Source organism: Meleagris gallopavo, chromosome 5, assembly GCF_905368555.1.
Source record: "Meleagris gallopavo chromosome 5, MGAL_WU_HG_1.1, whole genome shotgun sequence".
Taxonomy (NCBI): domain Eukaryota; kingdom Metazoa; phylum Chordata; class Aves; order Galliformes; family Phasianidae; genus Meleagris; species Meleagris gallopavo.
The window spans coordinates 7,183,520-7,206,047 of record NC_139408.1 but is presented as its reverse complement, the minus strand read 5'-3'; the positions used below and the strand labels follow the sequence as shown (position 1 = coordinate 7,206,047).

Genomic DNA, 22,528 nt, shown 5'->3' with positions numbered 1-22,528 from the left:
CTTCATACCAGAATTTCTTTTTTTAAGCCTCAGTGAAAGAGGCACATTCAGGGACTAATCACAAGTGGAGAGATTGTGCTGACATTAGAAAAGGTTGATATGGAACCACTGCTTATGGTATTGGTCTTTCTCCGTTGAAGTTTGTCTATGTGATCTGAAATACTCCCCAATCTGTACCCAAGATTTCAGCTATTGCCAAAAGTATGGGAACTGAGAATGAGGGAGACTCTTCTCTCAAATCTGGGTGCAGAAGAGATAAATCACTGAGTAGGAGCGGTGCTGCACCACAGAGAATTGCATCAAGAAATTTATGGAGCTTAAAACTAGAAATGGGAACTACAGACTGAGTGTTTGAGGGCTGGCTGAGCAAAGAGTCCAGAAACAGGTAGCAGCAGAGAACTGGAAGCTGAAATACACCAGAAACCAGGAACCTGCAAAAGGCAGGTAAGAGCATAGAGTCAAAAAGGGATAAGGAGTGGGAAGTGGGAGCATTTGTGGTAAGGAGTCTGTGGGGGAATGTAGGATGACAGCACACAGCAGAGATACCGGTGTGAGAGTTGTGAGCAGAACAAGCATAAGGATGAAAGAAATACGGCTGCAGAGAAACAGCAGTTGGAATTATGGTCTATAACCACTAAGTTCATTTCCTTGCAAAATTGGGGCTTGAACTGAGGCCCATCATCTCACCAAACCGCTTTGCTTAATAAAATACTTGCGAAACCCACTGGCACAATGAACCTCACCCCACTTGCCTGTTCTCATTTGCGTGAGAACAACCAGCCTGATCTAGCTGTGGATGTCCTATCATTACAGGGCAGTTGGACTAGAGGGCCTTCAGAGGTTTCTTTCAACTCAATTGATTCTATGATTGTAAGCCTTAAACTACATTGGACATGGAAGCAGCAGAAATTGGAGCTGGATTCATTGATGTGCAGTATTTTCTGTTGCTTCTCCATGTGGAAATTGATTTTCAGGAGTCTGAATGCTCAAAGATGTATCTAAAACCAGCGCAGAGCTTTCTTGTATCATTAAGGTCAGTGTTGTACTCATGACGTAGAAGTTTAGTGTACCAGCTTTCTATGCTTGATCTCCTACAAGCATTGCTCAGCTTTAACCCTCTTACCTCAGTTTCACAGCATCATAATGATGCCATCCCTTCACCTCAGGTCATCATTAAGAAATCAAACTCACTGGCATCTATTTGAAAAAATATATATATATACCATTAGGAGAATTTTAATAATTCTAAGTTCAGTTTTGAGTAGTGTGCGAGAGGCAGGGACTTGGGCACACTGAATAATGAAAATAATGAGAAATATTGTATAGCTGCTCAGTGGGTGAGCGTGCAGTCATGTAAGTAAAGGCTCCATGATGCAGTTCAGCAGTAAGGATGTGTGAGAAACTTCAATTCAGCATTTCCTAACCTTACAGTGTCTTCCAACTTCATGATCTTTTAATACAATTTTGTGTAATGTAATGGTTAAAAAACGCACAGTGCTAACCATCTTGCTGAGTTATATATTAAAAATGTGATGGGAATACCTTCCTAAGCCATGGCCTTAAAATAGGCCAGTGGATTTTCTTTCTTGTTGGGTGTGCAAAGGCAGAGGGAGGGTGCCAGGGGCAGCATTCGGGTATAGCAAGCCTGATGATGAATACTGCTCTAGGAATAGACTTCACACCAGTGCCGCCACAGCTAGAAATATATATATATATAGGAAAAATAGAAGATGGCTGTGGTGAGTCATGAGTTAGATCCTAAACTGTCAACTCACTGTCTTTTACTTAATTTCTTTCATGCCAATGGGACATTTTTCAGGGAAAAAAAAAAAAAAAAAAAAAAAAGACATTTGCCATTATTGAGGGGAGTCTTTAGAAACTGTTCTAAAACAGACATCCATTACCACTGTGTACCTGGCAAAGGTTGACAATGTTTTGGACCCTGATTGTAATTTCCAGTTTATTATTGTAAATATAGATTAAATTCTGTATTCTTGTCCTTTATTTTAAATTCAGTATCCACTTCTGAAGCAGTATTCACTGTCTGCATCTCGTCCACTACCACCTCCTACTCTGAAAAGTTCGACTTCTCCCAGGTTCCACTCATTGCTTATTCACCGTATTTCCCCTCACTGTTTGTTTAGCTATTTCTCACTTTCCATCATTTTTGTTGTCTTTATTGCTATTTAGCTACTGATGGTTTGCTTGGTGGTGTAAGCCAGTTTCAGTGACAGTCTGGGCTTTGGTGGGATTTGATTGTAATGTGAGTAAAAGAGGAATGCAAAGTTGTGCTGGGTAAGTAACACAGGTGGGAAAGCACTGCAAGGGGTCTCAGTGAAAGAAAACCAAGAACTATGAATAAAAGAAGTCAAGGGAAACTGGTGCAGGAAAGCAATTGGATGTTGTTGCTGTGGAAGTGTGAAAGCAAAGGTGCGGATGTGATGCCAGAAGGGATGGTGAGCTTGTAAACAGATTTAAAGAAAGGTCAGCTTGTCCTTGGAGGTGACAGAAAGGATGTTTTGTTTAGACATTGAATCTAGTGTGCAAAAGAAAGATGGGAAACAGGAAGACCAGAAAGGAACACTCGCATTGAGAAATGACCAAGGCAGAAAGTAGCTTAACTCTGGTAGCTGGAAAGAATGCCCCTTCCCCATGTAGCTCTCCTTGAGGCTTCTCAGCAGCACAGTTGCCTTTCGATTTTTCCTATGATAGAAGTAACAAGGGTTGATTACAAAGTGGGAGGGGAGGGTCTGAGATCTTGTAAGAAGACATTTGATAACTTTGGAGTTGATGCTGCAAAGCATTGCATGTATTAAGTACAAAACCAAATTGTTTTGCTTTGCGGAGGCTTACTGGTTCACTCTGATTGTATCTCCTGTGAGGTATAGCCTGGTGCTGGGAATGGGAAGGCTTCTGGCCTCAGCCCTAGTGACACATCTGGATGTCGCACTTTGAGGCCTTTTCCTACCTATCTGCAGGAGGTGTAAAAGAGACTACTCCACTATTCCATTTATGTCAATCAAATGACCAACCCCACAGCCCTGCTAAGCAATTCCTGGGTCTTTGTCTTGTACCTTAAATGCACTGAATCTTCTGTTTGTCCCAGGCAGTCACTGGGAACTAGTTCAGGGAGGTCACCCCAGAGATGGGCTTGTACTTACTATATCATGCACTCATTGCAATGAGTAAGTAAGGAACAACATACCAGCAATATAGCACAAGAAATTTGTGTGACACAATGATACAAAACTAGAGATGACAGGGATATAAAATGAAAACAAAAGTAAATGTTCTTAAGTAAGTGTAAAAGTAATCTCCTAGAAAACTGGCAAGGAATTCAGAGAATTCAGTGAAACCTTTGCCTGCATGCAGAGTGAGTGCACAATCTTTCAGTTCACATTGTCACAAACAAAATGATCAAATCTATGTAAGATAAGCAGGTATGATTTGTGCCATCTAATCTTAGGTCAACATGCGTGTTGCCTAGTTTTTTCTTTTTGATGATTTGTGGAAAAACATCCATGTTTTCTGGTCTTTGAAATTCTCATCAGCCTGTCTGAAAGCTAAATCAACATACGTTACCTCTGTTGGATTCTTTTATTGGTGAAAGTTCTACTCACATAGTATTCTAATTCTGTTTAAAGGGCTTAGCTGCCACTATTCATGAATTATCTAACACTAAATAATATACTTAGGCCTCTTGTAAAAGTAAATGTTGTACGTATACCTCCAGCGTTATCCCAAAATGCTTCTTAATCATGATTGCTGGCCTGCCTTTTCAGCCCCCAGCGCTCTGCCTACAACTCTCGGTTTTCTCTTGCAGAGTTTGTGGTACACATCTCCAGCAACAAGCACCTTCAGTTTGACTCTGCTACTATTTTATCATGTGCATCTCCACCAGCACAGGAATTGCTCTAGAACTTAAGTGTAGTCAGTAACTAGTGCTATCTAGCACTAGCTAATCTGGTAGCCACTTTTTACTGAGAGCTTTTAACATTAATTCATCAGTGTGTATCTGTCTCTTGCAGCCTAGACTTCTAAATTTTCTGTTTTAGGTAATTATTGCTCTCTCACATTTTGCCTTGCTGTCTGACTGCACCACTTCTGTTGCCCACAGGGCTCACGCAGTGGGCTCCATGCCTCTGTTGGGATCCTTGGTGCTGGTGTGAGCACAACTTTCAGTGCTGTGGCCGTGGATTTTGTGTGTCTTGACACTGACAGGTGCTCTCTGCCAAGACTAAGTTCTGATTTCTGCAGCTCTGGGCATAGACATATATAACAACAAATGTATCTAAAAGGCAGAGGGACATCTTCAAAGTAGAGACACGTGAAAAGAGCAGCTGATATAAATTAATATTGGGCTTTCAGGCTCTCCACCATTCTGAGATACTGACTTAATTTTTCAAGTATTTGCAAGAGCTTGAACTATTCTTCAAACTGGCGGAAGCTTAGTTAGAACCCAGTGAAACTCTAAAAGAAAGACTAAAGCTCATCTGAAGATGTGTGGATGATATTAATTGATGTTTAAAATGAATGCCTCTATTTGCAGGAATCTGCAATGCAAACTAGGAGTTTTCAAAAGTAATGCGTATTATAATTAGGGCAAGCTTTTAAAGATGCTTTGAAGTCCTAAACATTTTTGAAATTCAAATGTGGGATGGAATAAAGGGATCTACACAATAAAGGGGCATTAAATTATGTCCCCCAAATTTCACTGTTTTATAGATGTAAATATATGCCATAATTAGCAGTAAGTAACATGAGGAGGATGGCTAAGTTTATTCCTATTCTTATTCAAAACAGCTGTGGCATGAAAAATAATGCTCCTTCTCTTTGTGATTCAGTGGAACAAACAATTTACCCATGTAATCAGTGTTCAGAAATGGCTTGTGCCTGTGGTTGCCTCCTACCCCCTCCTGAATGTGTCCCCATGCGCCTCCAGCAGTCTTAAAAGGTGCAGACATTTTTTGTGCCCTTCATCCACACATACAATTGTGGCTACTGCCTGTTTTTTTTCTTGCCATTTCTACACGCAGTTTCTCTTGCACAATCTTGGATTTCCCTCCATCCACACAAACACACACATGCACACTCACCAACTTTGACTGGCAAATGATCTGTCACTCACAAATGTGAATGGGATTGTGGCCAGCATGCAAATGTATGCAAAACAAATTAGATATGGAAGAAAGCAGACATCCATTTTCTTTTCCGCATCACAGCCCCATCAGTGCAGGGAGCTCACGTGGTGCTTGTGGAGGACTCCTTCAGCAATTGATGCGAGGACATTAGTGCTTGAGCCTGGATAATGGGTGGAAGGGCTGAGCAGCTGGGGAGCCGAGCAGCTTGGTCTGTCCATCACAAGCCCAACCATGTGGCAGACCTGGATGCAATTCCTGAGCTGCAGCGTAACACATGCTGAAATGTGCCAGCGCCCCAGATGCTCCCCTTGGAAAAAATTGCTTCACAATTTGGAATCTCTGCTCTTTGATCACTCTTTGGAGAGGAGGAGGGGAGGCATGATGCGGTCGTATGAGTAACACACCTCCCTGCAGTCAGCAGCCGTTCAAACCTGTATGTCGTTAACAAATGACCTTCTGTGCTTAATGTTAACTACTAAATGCCAGCGTAAATTATTCTGGCCCTCCTCAGATCCCACTGTTTCCAATAGGTACTGTTTTCCTTCTACTCAGCAGAAAGAATTTAGACTGTAATTTTGCTAGAGTTGCTTTTTTGTTCGCCAGAGCTGTTATTACTACACAGGCACTCTGTGCCCCTGCCTTTAACACAGCCTGAGAGCACCTGGGAGGTGGATAGGAAGTATTTTGCCGTTGTTTTCTAATATTTTTCCGCTTTATTTTGGTTGCAACAAGCTCTGTTTTGGTACTTGCTCTGGCATGCTGGCAGAGGCGTCTCCAGACAGCGCATGAAACACTCAGTACTCTTAATGCTCTTAATATTTTCAGTACTCTTAATATTTTCAGTGCTACCCTTTGACAAGCTATGTTGCATTAATTAATTAATCATGTTCTTAAGCAGCCACATCAAAAAGGTGCCAGAAAGCTGAGCACTTTTGCCTTCCAATGCATTCAGGTAATATAGAGCTTAGCTTTTAGAAATAATCTAGATGAGTTTTACTTTTAAAAATGGCCACATTAAAAAACAAACAAACAAAACCACCAAGAATCCAACAACATTTATGATTTTAAGTCATTGGGTTTTCTTTTTCTCCTAAATTCTGTTGATCTTATATTTTAAATCATTATTTAAATGAGAATTTTTCTGAGTAACTGAACTCTTGTTTATTACAAGTGATCATCCCTTCATTCTACATGTTATTTATCTGCATATGCTGCACTAGTTCTCACCAGCCCTAATCCCTGCAGCCAGGGATTGGGTCATAACTGCACTAGAAGCTGCACGAAAGGAAAGATGGTTTACAGCCCAGGAAGCTTTGCAGTCTTATGTCTAAAATGCAAGTGAACCAAGATGGAGAGTACCAAGAAAATGAGGAGACAAAGCTGGTTCTCACAAGAGGCTGCAGGTACAGTGTCCAGCTTGACTGGTGCCAAGTTTTTCGCATTGAAGAAAAAAATTGTAAGAAGGTTAACTGAGGTTAATAAGATAAAGTCAAAGATGTCAGTTTTGGAATTATTATGTTTATCTAGTCTTGCCTCTCCCGTATGTGAGATAGACAATGAACCTAATTTCTGTGTCCAAACAACAGGCCAACTTGGGCTATGCATCCATGTTAGTTAGGTAGATGGGCTGGTTAAAGAATTCCTAAGAAATGGTGACTATACCATATTTTATAACGATTCCAGCATTTTACTGCCATTGGAGATATTGGCATCTGCCTTGTTTTTCATTTAGCTTTTGTGTAGCTTTAGCTTTTTGTCTTTTAATGTCCTTTCGTGCAAGATTTAATCTGTCAGAAAACTCTTCTCCATGTAGCAACTTGTAGACAAAGTCGTGGAAAAACTTCTCTTGGAAAAACTAAGTAGATGGAGTTTCATTAGTCATTCACTACAAAGGATGTTTTCCAGACCTGAAATCATTCTTGTAACTCTTTTCTGAACCTTTTCCAATTTTCCTACATCCTTTCTAAAATGTGGACACAGAAACTGGAGTCAATATTTTAGCAAGGAGCCTGCTAAAACTGACTGCATGGGTAGCGCATGGCTGTTCCCCCACTCAAAATGACATCTGCAACTCTCAGCAGGTCTCAGTTTTCACAGTTTTTTTTTGGGGGCAGGGGTACCATCACTATAACTTTGGGGAAAAAGATCCTCAAAATTTTAACTGTGACCTGCTTGTTTTAATTTGAGGGATTACATCTTCACTTGTCAATCGTGTGATTAAATGGAACACTTTCTATGGAAGACATACCAATATATTTAACAAGTCTTTTGCCAATATTTCTTATAATTTAAAAGCTTTGTATTTTATCAGTGGTGATCTTTCCTTCTCTTGAAAAGAAGGAAAAAAAGGTAACAGAGATAAAAAGATAATCTGGAATTTGATATATTTTCCATGCTGACTAAGACAACTTCCTTGAAGTGACAATCCCCTCTTCACAACAGTACTTGCTCCTTCCTAGTGCTTATGTATTCATCCTCTAGTAAAAACATTTGAACCTGTGTTGAAGGGCAAGATGTCTTTAGTAGATGAGACTAGAGAAGATTATTCTGTCATGAGAAGGTTTTCATTCAGCACTATTTGCTGGTGCCAACTCTTAAATGTTTTTATGTTGGTGTTACACTGTTGGTGTTACACTTCTGAAGGAGTCTTAAAGCTTCAGTGCTCAGTGGTTGTTTAAAAGGAAGAGTCATTTTTCCATTGAAAACATTTCCTTTGCATGCTAGACTCCCTAATCAAAGAGCAAATACAGATAATTTATGTCTGTAGATTTAGAACTGTATAATTTAGAACTGTAAGATTGCTTTTTTTGCAACAGTGTTGTGATTGTGCAAGAGTAAATCACAACAGTTGAGTGATAATTTCAAGTGTTCTTCATTCAAGCGTCAGAGCCTCAGTGTCTATATTTGGTGTGTACAGGACTCCTGGTGATTTCAGCCAGAGCTGGAAGTGCTGTGGGAGTGATCAACCAGTGTGCCAGATGGCCATGTGTTGCTTTCCAGGTTAAATATCAAGTGTATTTTTTTCAGTGGGATTCAAAATAAGAAAGAAAGAGAAGTTATTTTGTCATCTCTGTTAGTAGTTGTTACGGCAGCTTGCAATGTAAGGTATATGCATTTGATCCTTCTGACAACATGAAATTGTGAGGAGAATTTTGTATATAATTTCTAAATATATTTCTAATACTTGAAAGGGAAAGAAAAATCATTGTGTAGTAAAACTGTGATTGCAGGAGCAACAGAAATAACCACTTTTTAAGAAAAAATAGTTCAAAACAGTATAATTGTTTTATCAGAATTCTTCAGAAATTCCAGCAGAGCAGCTGTGAGGAGCTGATGGCTGCTACAGTTTTTCATATTTATATGTAACTGCAAACCAGCTGCGATGACAAATTGCTTATTTACCATTAGCTTGGAACAGTTTATGGCAGAGCGCTGTGAGTACTGCTTTAGCTGTACGTTAAATGCTAACTGCTGACCTCGTGCAATACTGTGTGCGAGAAACAAGGTGTAATACTGATTTCTTTCTGTTATGCAAAAGACGTGACTATAAGGCTCTTTGTGTTGCAGTGTGTAAATCTCCAGAGACTTTTCCACTGATTAATTTACCAAAACTAGCCTGAAATAATATTAGACCCATGTCTTCTCCATACCACAAACTAACTCAATGTTGCTATTATCAACATATTGCCTCAGAAGGTTGTACCACAAATATGGATTGTAGACACTAAGTAGAATTAATGAGCTGTTGCCTAGTCAAACATTAAAGAGCAGTTACAAATGGCCTGAAATACAGCAAAGGCAGAATTATAGATGTTCCACGATAGCTAATAGATAAACACATTTTTAAAAAGTCTCCAGGTAGACAAGAAGATATTTTTCAAAAGTTTTGTGTTATTTCTGTCTTAGCAATAAAAAGGAGTAAGAACAAGTCAAGCTAGAATTATAAGTGAAACTGCCGCAAAAGTGTATTTCCGTGATCAAATGCTTGTCTCAGGGTAGCTCTAAGCTCATATGATTTTCTAAATGTTATGCCACAGTAGCTGATGGGCTGTTTATACAAAAAAAAGAAAGCGCTGCCCACTCTCTCCTCAGGCACCAAAGATATCAGCAGCCCTAATACCTGAATCAACAAATCCAGCTGTGAATATCTCTGGTCTCTGTCTATGTCCATATTAGTGCTCTTTCAAGTTGAGGGCTTTGTGAAAATGGTTTCATGATGACAAAGAGCACAGTGGCAGAAAAGCTTCAGTTCTGTTACAGCCTGGGGAGGCCGGATGCAGCATGTGACCTGTGCACATGCTTTGTAAACAAATGAATCATGCTGTGCACAAGACTTGGACATAAATAATTAAAAGTAGCACTGTTCCTCACTTCATCCTGCACGTCTCATTTGATCCTGCACGTCTCAGTCTCTGGTGCTAGATGTGAAAGGCAGCTGGGTCGTTATTCAGGCTGCAGCAGAATACTGAAAGAAATCAAATACTTTCAGTACTATTTTATTGGTCCAGTAGGCACGGCTCAGTAAGCACACAGGTAACATGAAGCCTGTGAACTGTGTCATACAGCTCAGTGAAGTTAAACAGCTCGCTGAATTGGGGCCATATGGCTTGACAGAGTTTATTAGAGATCAGTTCCCAAGTTGCACAGCCATCTTCCTTTGTAGCAGTGATTTAATTGTTTTAAGAAAGGAAAAAGAATTCCTCTCTCTTCCAGACAAGAAAGGTCACCTGTAGCTAAGAGAAATAGTCTTTTTTTTGTTATTTAAAGAAGTTTGATGAAATTGTTGTTTCCCTAAGATTTCTACTTCAATGATTTATGCAGGTTGTCTTTGAGGTTGTCTACAGCCATTGTTGTCGCTATCAAACTCTCTTTCCCCTCCCCTATTTCTGAAAACAAGCACAGTGAGCTAATTACAGTTTATCCTTCTGACGTTGTCAAATGAAAAATAACATCTTCGACATCTGTTGCTTTTTCCCAACAGGCTGACTTAAACTGCAACATTCAAGATGATACAGGAGCATTTTATGGAGTCACCAGTCAGTACGAGAGCTCAGAAAACATGACAATCACCTGTTCCACCAAAGTCTGCTCCTTCGGAAAGCAAGTAGTAGAAAAAGTAGAGGTGGGTATTGGGATGGCCTGCCATGAGTCTCCAGTTCCTTTTGGTTCTTATGCTATTTGTGCCTTCCTGTAATCCTTCCTGAATGAGTATTTTCCTTCCCAGGAATGTTCAGTCTGTTGTAAATTACTGTGTGTCCGGTGACACTACAGTATGTAAAATTCTAGTTACCTGTTGCTTGGAATCCATCTCCATCCTGCCTGTGGCAGCCTTCAGCCTGCAGCTGACATCATTGCAACCTTCTCTGTCACACCAGAAAAGTGTTGAAGGAAAATGCTTTTTGCCCCCATTTCTAAATACTCATCCAACCAAGTGGCCTGTTTGAACAGTACTGCAGTGACAGAGTATGGTGGTCTGTGTTTCTGCACTACCTACAGTTATCTTACACACAGAACAGCATAATTTCCATCGTCACCAGTAGCTTTTAAATGGAAAGATGAATGTTTTCTAACATGCAAAGGCTTTTACCTATTTTTATAAACCTTCAAACTGTATGGGGTGGTCAGGTAGATACTTGATTTACTGAGGAATGATACTGTATCTACTTGTCTTCTCTGTACTAAACCCCACACCCACATCTGTTGCATGCAGAATAACTTTTGTATGTGCAGTTAGCTTACACCTGCAGGTTGAGCGTTTTGTAGGTGTGTTGGTCTCCGCTCATGTCCTCATTATACTGTGTGAGTTGCTCCAAAAGTAATGCCTCCTAATTATTTCTATGATAAACACAACAGATAGACAGAACACTATTTGACTGTTTAATCAACCAAATTCTCAGCTGCGAAACACTGTTTTTCAGCATAGTCACCACCATTAGTTGCGTTTTTTCACCAGTGATGAACAAGAGCCTGCATGCCGTGCTCATAACACTCTGCATTTCTGCATGGCTGTCCGGAATGTGACTTATCTTTCACATTGTTGTTACTACTGCTGCAATGCACCTCCTACCACCTCACTATGCCAGCATCCACTGTTTGATCTCTGTAAATGTTCAGCAAGTGTTGATGAATATCAGTGGGTGCCATTTTTTCCACATGGAGTAATTCCCTTTGCTTCATGTGCACTTCCATGTCAGACGCCATTTTGTTACAGTGCCCCTCTGATGCCACTTGTCACATGGCAACACCGTGTAATGGATTTGCAGGAAAGTTCCACCTCTGTAATGATCCCAACAATATCTGTTGTGGACTGATATAATAAAATAGGAGGCATTACTTTTAGAGCAGCCCTTGCATATGTGGTTCCTGTGCATGGTGGCCATAAAAAATTTTCCATCGTTTCTATTATTCAGTGCTTAGAGGAAACCAAGAAACCCCACAAATGAGTGAGGAGATCATATGAACAATGATCAGTAGCAGGAGTCCAGGAACCACAGGCACCCTCCTCCAGCCTGTGAGCCACTGCAATATAAGTCAATCTGGTTTTCTTCTGACTGCAGCCTTGCATCTCTGTGTAATTTACAAGTTGCCTGTTAAATCAAGTAGTAATATATAGCTATGTTTACATGTATATATTTATACATAAATATGTAAGCGTAATTCTGCTCTTCGCAGCTGCTTGTCTCAAAAACTGTTGTAAAAAATCAATCATAACTATCTCATCATATCTTTTCCACTTAATTCATTTTTAATGGATTTGGCTTTACTTTGTGTAAATCTTCTTCCCAGTTTTTAATTCACAGATTGGAGAACAAATTGTGATGCAACTTGTAATAATTAGTCCTTGAATTTTTAGCAAGGCACGGTATAGCACAGGTGGGAGTGTGTGGGTGTTTGTGTGGCTAAATCTACTTTCTCTTTCTTCTGTAAATAAGAATAACAATAACAAATTTAAAAAACCCACATAGTATTCATTGTTCTGATCTTTCTAAAGTGACTTACTCTAAACACTTTTTTTTTAGACTGAATATGCAAGGTTTGAGAATGGTCGATTTGTGTACAGAATAAATCGCTCTCCAATGTGTGAATATATGATCAACTTCATACACAAGCTGAAGCATCTACCAGAGAAATACATGATGAACAGCGTGTTGGAAAATTTTACGATTTTATTGGTATGGATTCACTCTCTATTTTTCATCTGTAGAATACTCTCAGGCATTGTATGGCTTGCTTAACGTGCAGTATTTAGAACTAGTTTCCAAATCCCTTAGTCATGTTGCTTACTAAACAAAAAATCTCATTGACTTCAGAATAATACCCTTGGAACCGTGCACTACAGACACCAAGGATGAGAAGGATAAGCTGACTGAAAATATGAACAAACATTTGTTATTTTCCAGATATTCAGCTTACTACTCTTATTTTTAATTGAAGTCTCTGGTTTTTGTAGAAAGCCTGAGGCAGTAACTTGAAACCATCCCATTCACATAATGTGTTCTCACTGAGATGGCAGTTATAATACTGCAAATGTCAGTGGTGTTCATTAGTTCTTGGGCCAGGAAAGCATGCAGTAATGGTGAGAATACACCCAACAGGTGATCTAAAGTATGAAGAATGGTCTGTGTATTTGCCTTTAAGCCAGTGTCATCCAGCTACCCTGCTTTTTCAGTGTGGCTTTGCAGAGTCATTTTTAATGCGTTCATATTGCATTTAGATCCATGCAATGCTGCTGCCACCATAGGATTCAGGCAGGACTGATGGCTGATAGCAGCGGGTAAGAGGCAAGGCAGCAAACTCAGAGCCATGCAGTGTGTGAGAGAGGAGTGTGCTCAGCTCATGTGCCTTTTCATAACCAAACACAAGGGGACAAGGGTGCACTTTCCTTGTTGAGTTGGGACTGAAGTTGGTGTGGGTTGAGAAACAACAAGCCAATGGCTCACAGTCAAGAAGCCAGGGTGCGATGAATCTCCATGACCCTGTGTTGGGAGCTTCTGCTTTGTGAGTGCAGTCACAGAGGTCAGTTTAAGAGAGAGGACATTTCAAACAGGGACATTTAAACATTGCCTAAATTTAACCAATTGTTTCTTCTTTTGGCTCTGGCATTTTCAAGTTTGTAATGTATTGTCTACCTCTTCCTTCCTCTCAAATAGGTTGTAACAAACAGGGATACACAAGAAACCCTACTCTGCATGGCTTGTGTATTTGAAGTGTCGAACAGTGAACATGGAGCACAGCATCATATCTACAGGCTTGTAAAGGACTGAGCAGTTATTTATATATACAGTTCATTTCACTTCTTTATCAAAACACAGACTGTAAACCTCAACACTAAGTGGCAGTGCCTCTGGCCCAACTTTCACCCACATTTTTCTAAATCCTGTTTTAGTGAGTCATTTTTAATGTGTTCATATATAATTGTAGCTGTGAAATTCTGGTACAGTTGTAAAAATTATTTCTAAAACTAAGTGTTCTTCAAATTTGTAAACCACCGTTCTTTGGGAAGACTGTATTTAAGAACCTAATGCCTCTGTCTGTGGAGGCCTATTTTTAATTCTGATAGAAAAATGTATGACAGAGCATTTGCCATGGGGAAAAACTGACAGCGTTTATAAGATATTTTGTTTTTTTTTCCAACACAAAATAGATGTTTTACAATGCAAGTGAAATTGAAATGAATCTTTAGCTATAACTGTAAATTAATAAGAAAAGTTAATTACCTTTATAGAATTATCTTTGTAACTAATTAGGGTGGAAGATATGGACAAATATAACTCACTAAATTATTTTTAAAATGAAACATTTTTCTGTTTGAAACCAAATGAAAAAATATAGCCTTAAGAAATACCTGTTAAGAAACAGACAGGTCTTAAAATTAGGCAAATTTTTTATTTTTTTTTCAATGCTAAAACTAATCTTCTAATCCATTAAACTTTCAAACAGGTATTGCAGAGAAAGAAAAACATCATCCCTTACCCTTAACATATCTAGTGTATTTTAAAAGATTATAAAGTTGTATTGTACTAATATGAAAAATTGATTATTTAATGAAAAGAAGATGGCTCATTTTGCAATAAGTAGGTAAATACTGAAGATTTAGACTCACATTATATGTAGTCTTGTGTATGCAGTTATATTTTATATGGACAACTATGTTTTCTAGTTGAATGAAAAACTTGCAACTCTGAAATTAACAGATAAATGGAAACAACGGACTTTGCTACAGCATTGAGTAATTCGTAAACTGAAAGCAAAACACTGAAGTGTTTGAGAAAAGAATGCATACACTTCTGAAAGGATCAGTAGCTTTAATATCTGTGAGATGCTAGAAAATCACAAGCAATATCAGGCAAGGAAGCTTGGAAAACAGAGATTTTTTTTCTTCTCTTCCTTTTTATCATGGTGCTCTAACACCTCTCTCCAGTTCTCTCTCCAGTTCCTACTGGCAAAGATCTTACAGGAAACAAACGCGTATGTGCCACATGAGTTCTGATGTTCTTTTTGCATCTGGATGTGGTAGTATTCATCCTTCTGCTATATCAGGAAAGACTCCAGGAAGTGCAGTGCAGCTGGAGATATTTTAATACTGTGCAGATTCAAAACAAGGATATGGGCGTGAATGATTATCTGAGGTACACACATGTGAGATAAGTATTCTCATTCTTCCTACCTAAGCCAGAGTGTTCCTCAGTCACTTTTCTTCTGCACACCCAGCACTGTCCTTCAGCTGCTCAGGCAGCAGTTGTTTCAGCAGTTGCTGGACCAGCAGTGGGTCCTTGTGTAAAACATTTGTCTGAAAGGCTCAGGATTGCTTGGCCAAGCACAAGTCACCTTAAAGGTCAGTCATGAGGTATCGGCAAAGAGCGTTCTTCGTAAGGTCTTTTGCAGCTCTGAATCAAAGAAATTAACATTTAACAGCTCCCTCCTCACTGCCCTTTACATGGTTATGCATGATTTATGTCTATAATTTACTCCTTGGCAACAGTGCCATAGTCTTTGAAAAAGTCTCAATTTCTGGATTTTTTAAAAATTGTATTGTACTCTCTTCAGAATTGCCAATAATTGAATTTATCTAGACAAGAATATTGCCCAGATGTAGTAGTGGGTTGTTGTGGACTCACAATACAAACATTTGAAAGAAAGGGAGACTGTTCAAATCCCTCAGCCTGCCGCTGATCTAACTCTAGTAGGTGGATGATTGCTGTGATGTCTAGCTGTGGATATTAGGGCTGATGATCTTTCAGTTTATATTCTGTGAACAGAACAGTGAAATATGTCCATGGTAGGGTCTCTAACACTCATTTTTAACACTAACAATCACATCAGGAAAAGCACTGCATTGTAACAGCCTAACGGTAGCCCTTTATTCTAAGCACTTGGTGTTACAAGTCAAAAACTACTTTTTTTTTGTTTTATTTTGTTCTAAAGTTGTCTTTTGTTTAGGGTTTGAATTGTGGTTTTGGTGATTTTTTTGTTTTAATAACAAGCGAACTCTTTGAGGCGTATCAAGTATGAAGGCAATTTGCAAAACCAGGTACAGTTTTTTAATAGAATCTGGCACACTACATATGTCATAACTATAGGGTATAAAAAGTCACAATGTTTATTGGTGTTCACATATGTAATATTAGGGAAACTACTTCCTTCATCTTTTCTTTACACTTCTGTAAATGATCCATACCCTGTATATGTTAATTCTTAAAAGCCTTAATCCTTCAACTGTTCAGTGTGTGGTGTGTAGTCTAACAGGCTGCCTGTAAACTGTGAGCTCTTTTGTAAGCTGGAAGTATTTATCTTGTTACTGTTACTTTTTGTAGGAATCTTTTAATTGAGAGCTGCCAAAGCATTACAATATGCAGTGCCTTAGCGTTATATTAGAAATACCTTTAGCCTCTTAACATAAATTTGATATGTTGTTTTATTAATTGGTTCCATTTTAAAATAAACTGTATTTTTCCCCGCAGAAAAAGTTCCTTGACTGCTTGGTTTAAACCAACCCTCAGTACAAGTCAGTCCCATCGCTACAAGTCAGTCCCATCGCTACATGATTAAATGTCTATACCAAAAGGAAAGGTTACAGATTCATAGTTCTTGTGAAAAGTGAATTGTATTAATAATGCTGCCTTTTAAAATTTCATGACCAAATAATTAATTGTGACTCTTCTGCACTCTAGCATGAAAGTGCCTTTGGTTTGAAATTCCAGCTTAGAAAAGTGCTGCCATAATAATGACAATTTGTAGAGAGACCAAAAATATTTCGTTATCACCGTAATGCCTTTGGTTTATTGGAATAAGTTGAAAATGCAGGCCTCCATTCACAAAAGAGCACCATTTATAGCAAGGTAATTTTGCTAATGATCAACCTGATGGAGAATAATGTACTGTTTGCCATTTCTGACAGCATTACAAACCAGCTACTGATTGGTCTATGATGAAAAAACAAAAATTGTCCACATTTACATTCTCTTCATTCAGCTGTGTATCTGCATAATGAGATCCACACTGCAGAATTTCAGAAAGTGGACAAATGTGACTTTATTGTTCTCCTCTAATAATATTTCAGTGTCTGTGAGGATTTTTTGTTTAGATGGAAGACTTGGTTTACAAAACTGTGCATGCTGAAGGTCAGATGCATAAAACAAGATGAAAATGGAGGACAATAGCTAGAGTAAACGTGATGGTGTATTTTTAAGCATTGAACTGTTAAGTGTGAGCATTGTGGATGAAGGTGCTGTTGGACAAACTGGCCAGCGCTACTCAAAACACAGGGTTGCTTTGTTTTATTTTTCTCCCAGTCGATGTCTTGGTAGAAAAGAATCAGCTCCTCTTAAAAACACGTCTGTATTTGATATCTTCTGTGAACGGGGGCCGTACTGTGTACACTACAACTAAAATTGGTGGGAAGAGGGGCAAGATTTTAAGAAAAAGATATTAGTAAGAACAAATATCAGCAAAACCAAAAGCTGTCAGAGGGATTATATAGTTGTGAATACGATTTTAACTTGATTTTTAAAGTATTTGATGAAATCTAAGATTAATTTTTTATATATAGAAATATTGTGACACTGTGTGGTAAATATTGTGATAATTCAAATTCCCTGTCTCCAAAATATTATTTTTGTTAATCCTTCAAGGACTAAATCTCTCTTACCTCTGTGAGACAAGTAATCCTGTTGAATTTGATGAAACTGAGGTAGGGCAAAGATGATTTCACCCCGCAAGTAGAGCATATATTTTCATTTATTACCAAACATTTTAGTCTTAGTAATCCGTACTTGTGGTAAAGTACACTTCTGTCTCATTAAAATAAGCATAATGGTACCATTTGGGGCTGTTAAAAATTGCTACTAGCAACTGTAGTTTTACTTACTTGAATTCCAAAATGATTTTATTTAGGTACTGCACCACTATTTTGAAGGAATTGCAGATATAATGCCTGTTTCTCGCGTTCCCTTTCTACTGCAACTACAGCTCAGTACGGTTGGCAGTAGCTTCTTCCGTTAAAACCTCCATGCTGTAGGCTATTTTAAGTAATGAAGGGTGTACATTACTGTTGAATGTAAGTAACTGTCCAGTTCAAGGCAGATACAACATTTGACATACTAATCCATATCTATTTATTTTTCCCACTGCAGCTCCTAGGGCATACTTGCTTTGGAAGCAGTTCCCCATACAGTTTTCCTGGATCATTCATACTGATAAATGTTTTCTCTATTCTTTACTTGACCCATATTGATTCACATACTCGGTCAAACAGCAGATGTGATAACAGAGTCTAGTTTTGTATTTTTCTCAGGATGATCTCTTTTCCCCCCCTCATATCTTTCATGACAAGATGCCTGGCCCCCTAAAAAAGATCAAGGCTGGATAATTCAAAATAGAAAATGCGCTTTGGAGATTTTCATCTTTTAACTTTTCAGGTCATTCTTGCTGAGATCATGTGATTAGTTTAGTGTGTAAATTAAATCTTAAATGCACTCAATTGACAAAAAGGAGACAGATCCCTGTTACCTCCTTTCAGAATATGTGTTTTTGTTTTGTTTTGTTTTGTTTTATGGGCCTCTTTGATTCAGGCTCATGACTGCAGACAAAAAATACAATATGTGCCTGAAAAAGAAAGACAAGAGAATTTTATAACATTGAAAACCTGAATAGCCTTTAATTCTTCAGTACATTTTATGTAAAACAGGTTGGGGTTTTGTTTTGTTTGGATTTTCTTTTTTTTCTTTTTTTTCTTTTTCTTTGCCATGTGCATTTGTTCACATTTGTAAATGACTTAATGGAATTCTCACTTTATGTTTATTTGTGTAATGTGTATAAAATGGGTTTGTGACTTAAGCATATTCATATATGGTCAGTGGTTACTTTAATATTGTACTGCTGCTGGTAACTTTTGATGTAGAACTTGCCTTTTGATGATAAAGTACCTCTAGGTTAGACAGGGAGGGAAGGCTCTTTGAAAAAAACAACAACGAACGTTCTCCAATGTTTTCTTAACATATTTGCAGAAGTTTTCAAAAGGAATTTCAGTCAAACCTCTTGGCAGTACAGTATTCTTGTATTTGTTATTGTCTGTGTGTAGGTACTGGTACCTTTTTTTGTTTAAAATGTTTTAAGTGTTGGCTTTAAAGTGAATTTATCTTTAGTATGATAGTAATATGAAAATTATAGGTTTTGTGTGCAGAGAATTTTTTTATAAAGTGCTTTGTAAAAAAAAAAAAATGTATTCTAGCTTTCGCGGTACATATGTGTGATAACTTTAATATCCATGACAGTTAAGTGCAATTATTTCATCACTCTAAAAATGCTATTTTTGTGTCGGTTACTGCAGGTGTTTTCATGTCTTTGCAAAGTGACACATTTTGATGCCTTCTTGATAAAGTGGTAGAATTTTTGTAGCTTTCTAGAAACTTTGTATTCATACAGTATCAATTGAAAATAAAGAAAATGAAAGTGTTTTGTGCATTTATCTTAATCTCCCACATCAATCTCTTTTTAACATTGAGTGTGACTTTCAAAAGCACTTACCAAAGTAGCACAAGACCAGACTTGTGGAAATGTCTGTGTGCTTACCTAAAGGTTCAGATGGACATCTAGCACAATTCACAAATACCTGCAGGGATGGCACATCTGGAAGCTCTGCTCCACAATGAGTCTGTGTGCTTTGCAGACCTGTGGCTTGTATGTCTTCCTAAAGAAACAGTAGTGAGGTTTTTGAAACATAATTTAAGTCATACTGTTTAAATGAGAAAAGCCATCCAACCTCCTGTGTGCCAGAAGCAGGAATGATCTATTCAGAATCTTACATAGTAAGCAATATCAAATACATCATTCACATGACAACTAGAACTGACAGGACCAGAGTAGTTAACTGGGAGTGTGGTGAAAGAAAGAAAAAAGAGAGTAAAGGGGGATATCCTACATCAACTGGAGTCAGTGGGATCATGACCAGGACTTGAGGAGGGGAGAAAAAAGTACATCTGGCTCATCTTCTCCTTCAGAAGGAGAGCAGTGGCTTTTGAATAAACCATGTTCTTTCCACACACCCTAACTCCTCTTTTGGATGGCAGATGTTACACTGCCATTTTTAAAATGCCACCACAGCTCACCCCATGTGGGAGATGAATGGATTGAGAACAACACGCAGACAAGGTCTGTTTTGACCCTGCTTTCACTTCTTTGTTCCCCATTAAGAATATGGTTTCAGCACTTTGAAATGGGTTAGTTGTTTCAGCAGCAACCTACTCCTTCATTAACGTTCCATATCTTAATTAATTTAGGCTAAAGACCATAAACCTACCTTTAGGAAAAATGCCACACAGCATTTTAGGTTGGCAGTCCCCACGTAACATTGTGCTGTTTGTGTACTCACTGCCTTCAGCAGACACAGTGGCCTCTCCCTACTTAAGCACAGTCTAGCTTACATGATTACGGCATTGTGGTCATAGGACGAAGAAGACAGACCAGTTGCTGTGTGCTGTTTTATGAAGTGTTTCATGACAAGCTCTAAGTGGGCCACAGACGTTTTGTCTGCTTTTTCTTCTTTTCTTTTTTTCCCCTCAAGATGCAGCCAGTTTGACAATAGAGGCACAGAACACATTTAATGCTCACTAAACCAGGAGTAAAAAGACAGTTCAGAGCTCAGCAGATGTCTGTAGTTCCTCACACACTGCTCTAGCTGTTCATCCCAACCCTGTGCTTTCACAGCCTTGCTATTGTTGTCTGGGGCCCTTTGAGAGAGCAGAAGCAGCTGAACAATCTGTCACACCAAACAGCAGTAGCTTAGCAGTGTTCGTAAATGATTACCTACCTTGTAGAGACGTGTTACACTCAATTGACTAATGGTTATAAATTGTTATATGATTGCTGTTGTTTCGTGAGAGCTGGAGCTGTGCTGGAGATGCTCAAGGTGTGGTAAAGGTGGGAGTGGCAGGAGAGAGTGGGTAGAGAATGTATGAGGAGAAGATTGAAAAGAAAAATTGTAGAAAACCAGAATGCAAGTGGGGAGGGGGGAGAAAAATGGAATATTACTTTTCAAAGAAAATGAAAATCTGAGCAAAGAAGAAAATAGTAAGAAAGGATGACAAAGACAGTTTCAAGACCAGCAAAAACAAAAATTCCATTAGAAGAAGGGAAAAAATCTAAAAGTCTACAAAAATACTCACCTTTATGTGCATAAATAGAATTGCCTTTTTTTGCTCCTAAATTGCTTCTTATTTGACCTTCCTATTACTGGGACATATGTTCTTAAGGACTCTTCTTTGAGCTGAAGGGGAAAGGGGTGCTGGAAGCCTCCCTTATATTAGAGTTGTTGCATTTCTCATGGAGAGTTCAACGGAAAAAAAAAAACAAAATCTCAGCAAGGCACCCACTAGCCTCCCTGATTGATGAAGAGTTGTCACCTTGGTTTCAGTTGGAAAACAGAAAGCAGTATCCAGAACATTATCTGAAACTACCGACTAAGCAAAGATACTTGAGCACAAGTGACTGGTCTCAATTCACCCAGCAGCGGTAGTTTTTCAAGCTGACTGCCTTCTACACATACATGCTTGGGGAGGGGGTGGGAGATGCACACACACCTACACACAGACACATGCATACACACAAATTTACCAAATCGTTATTGGCTTAGGTTGATAATTTCAGAAATATTGCTTTCCATGCCCCTCACCCTGTTCTAGAGATTAGAGCCTATACGCCAATGCTGCTGTTAAATGAGCAAATAGCCAAACAAAATTTTTTAGAAGTCTGCTTCCAAAAGTCTTTGTCAGCTTTTCGAGATATCCACACAGAGGGTGCAGTTTTTGAGCCTCAGGAATTGGTGAGATCAGGGTGCCAGTAAAGATGGAGGCTGGGGCCATCAGAGCAAATGATGCCAGAGCTGTGTTGTGTCCTTTTTCATTTACTTGATTCAAAAAGGAGACTAATTCACTATTACTGCTTACCTTGCAGTGCATCTTAATGCTCTGCTTTCAAGACCTACAGCAAATGCAGAGTATGCAGAGACTTGCTTGCTGTTCAAACAGAGCGCTAAGCTGTATGTGCAGTCAACCTTACCAGCATGCTAACACACTACAAACTGATTTCTTTTCCTGCCCCAAATATGTAAGTTTATTAGGCATATTCAAAGATCCTTCTATTTTTTTATTATTATTATTATTATTATTGGCAGAGCCTAAAGAATAAGGTTTTTTCCCAGACTTTTAAAAATTCCTTTTTGCTAAGATCATATATTCTCTGCAGCATTATCAGAGAATTTACTTTTTCCAAGCTAGTTGTCTTTTCTTATTCTTCCACCTGTGAAGTTGAACTTCATAGCTAACATTACACTTGGCAAAATGTATAAGAACTGCATTCAGTCTCGTAACCATTTTCTTTGGTACACTACGAGAACATTTCCTTTTTGATGCAGCTCTGTATCTATTGGAGGGTGAGGATACCCATGTCTTCTTCATGCTTGGCCTCACCATTAGTGTTAAATTGAACCTACATATGACCAACTCAGACAATGAAGTACTACAATCAGCCATGTTGTACACGCATTGCACTGTTCACAGCACAGATAATTTGATTACATAATCATAAAATATTTACATTGGTTTTACTTTGACTATATTGTATTTTTAATAGGTTTTAATCTAAGCTTTGTCATCAGAACACCATAATGAAGAGACGTGGCAGTGCAGTCTACCTCCACAATTGCCAGCAATAACACGACAACCACAACACCAGTTGCAGCAGGGCAGGCATTCCCCTATCTCCGCCAACAATCTCCTTGAGGGAGGTGGTGGTGAGCAATGTTTGGGAGGTGCCCTGAGACTCCCTCCCTAGTGATGGGCTCTGGATAACTGCACAGGAGCGCTGCACAGGCACAGCACCAAGCACACTCC

General features: G+C 38.7%; 1 protein-coding gene across 15 annotated transcripts in view; it reads left to right on the top strand.

The window, feature by feature from the left end:
• The window catches only part of TEAD1 (TEA domain transcription factor 1), a 142,851-nt gene extending 123,744 nt beyond the window's left edge, over positions 1 to 19,107 (top strand). For all 15 annotated transcript variants that reach the window (XM_085224082.1, XM_085224087.1, XM_085224083.1 and 12 more), the window contains 3 exons: positions 10,123 to 10,263; positions 12,161 to 12,313; positions 13,292 to 19,107. In XM_085224082.1, the coding sequence (XP_085080208.1) occupies positions 10,123 to 10,263; positions 12,161 to 12,313; positions 13,292 to 13,405 (408 nt within the window). In that variant the 3' untranslated portion in view covers positions 13,406 to 19,107. The remainder of the gene's footprint in view (positions 1 to 10,122; positions 10,264 to 12,160; positions 12,314 to 13,291) is intronic.
• The last annotated feature ends 3,421 nt before the right edge of the window (positions 19,108 to 22,528 follow it).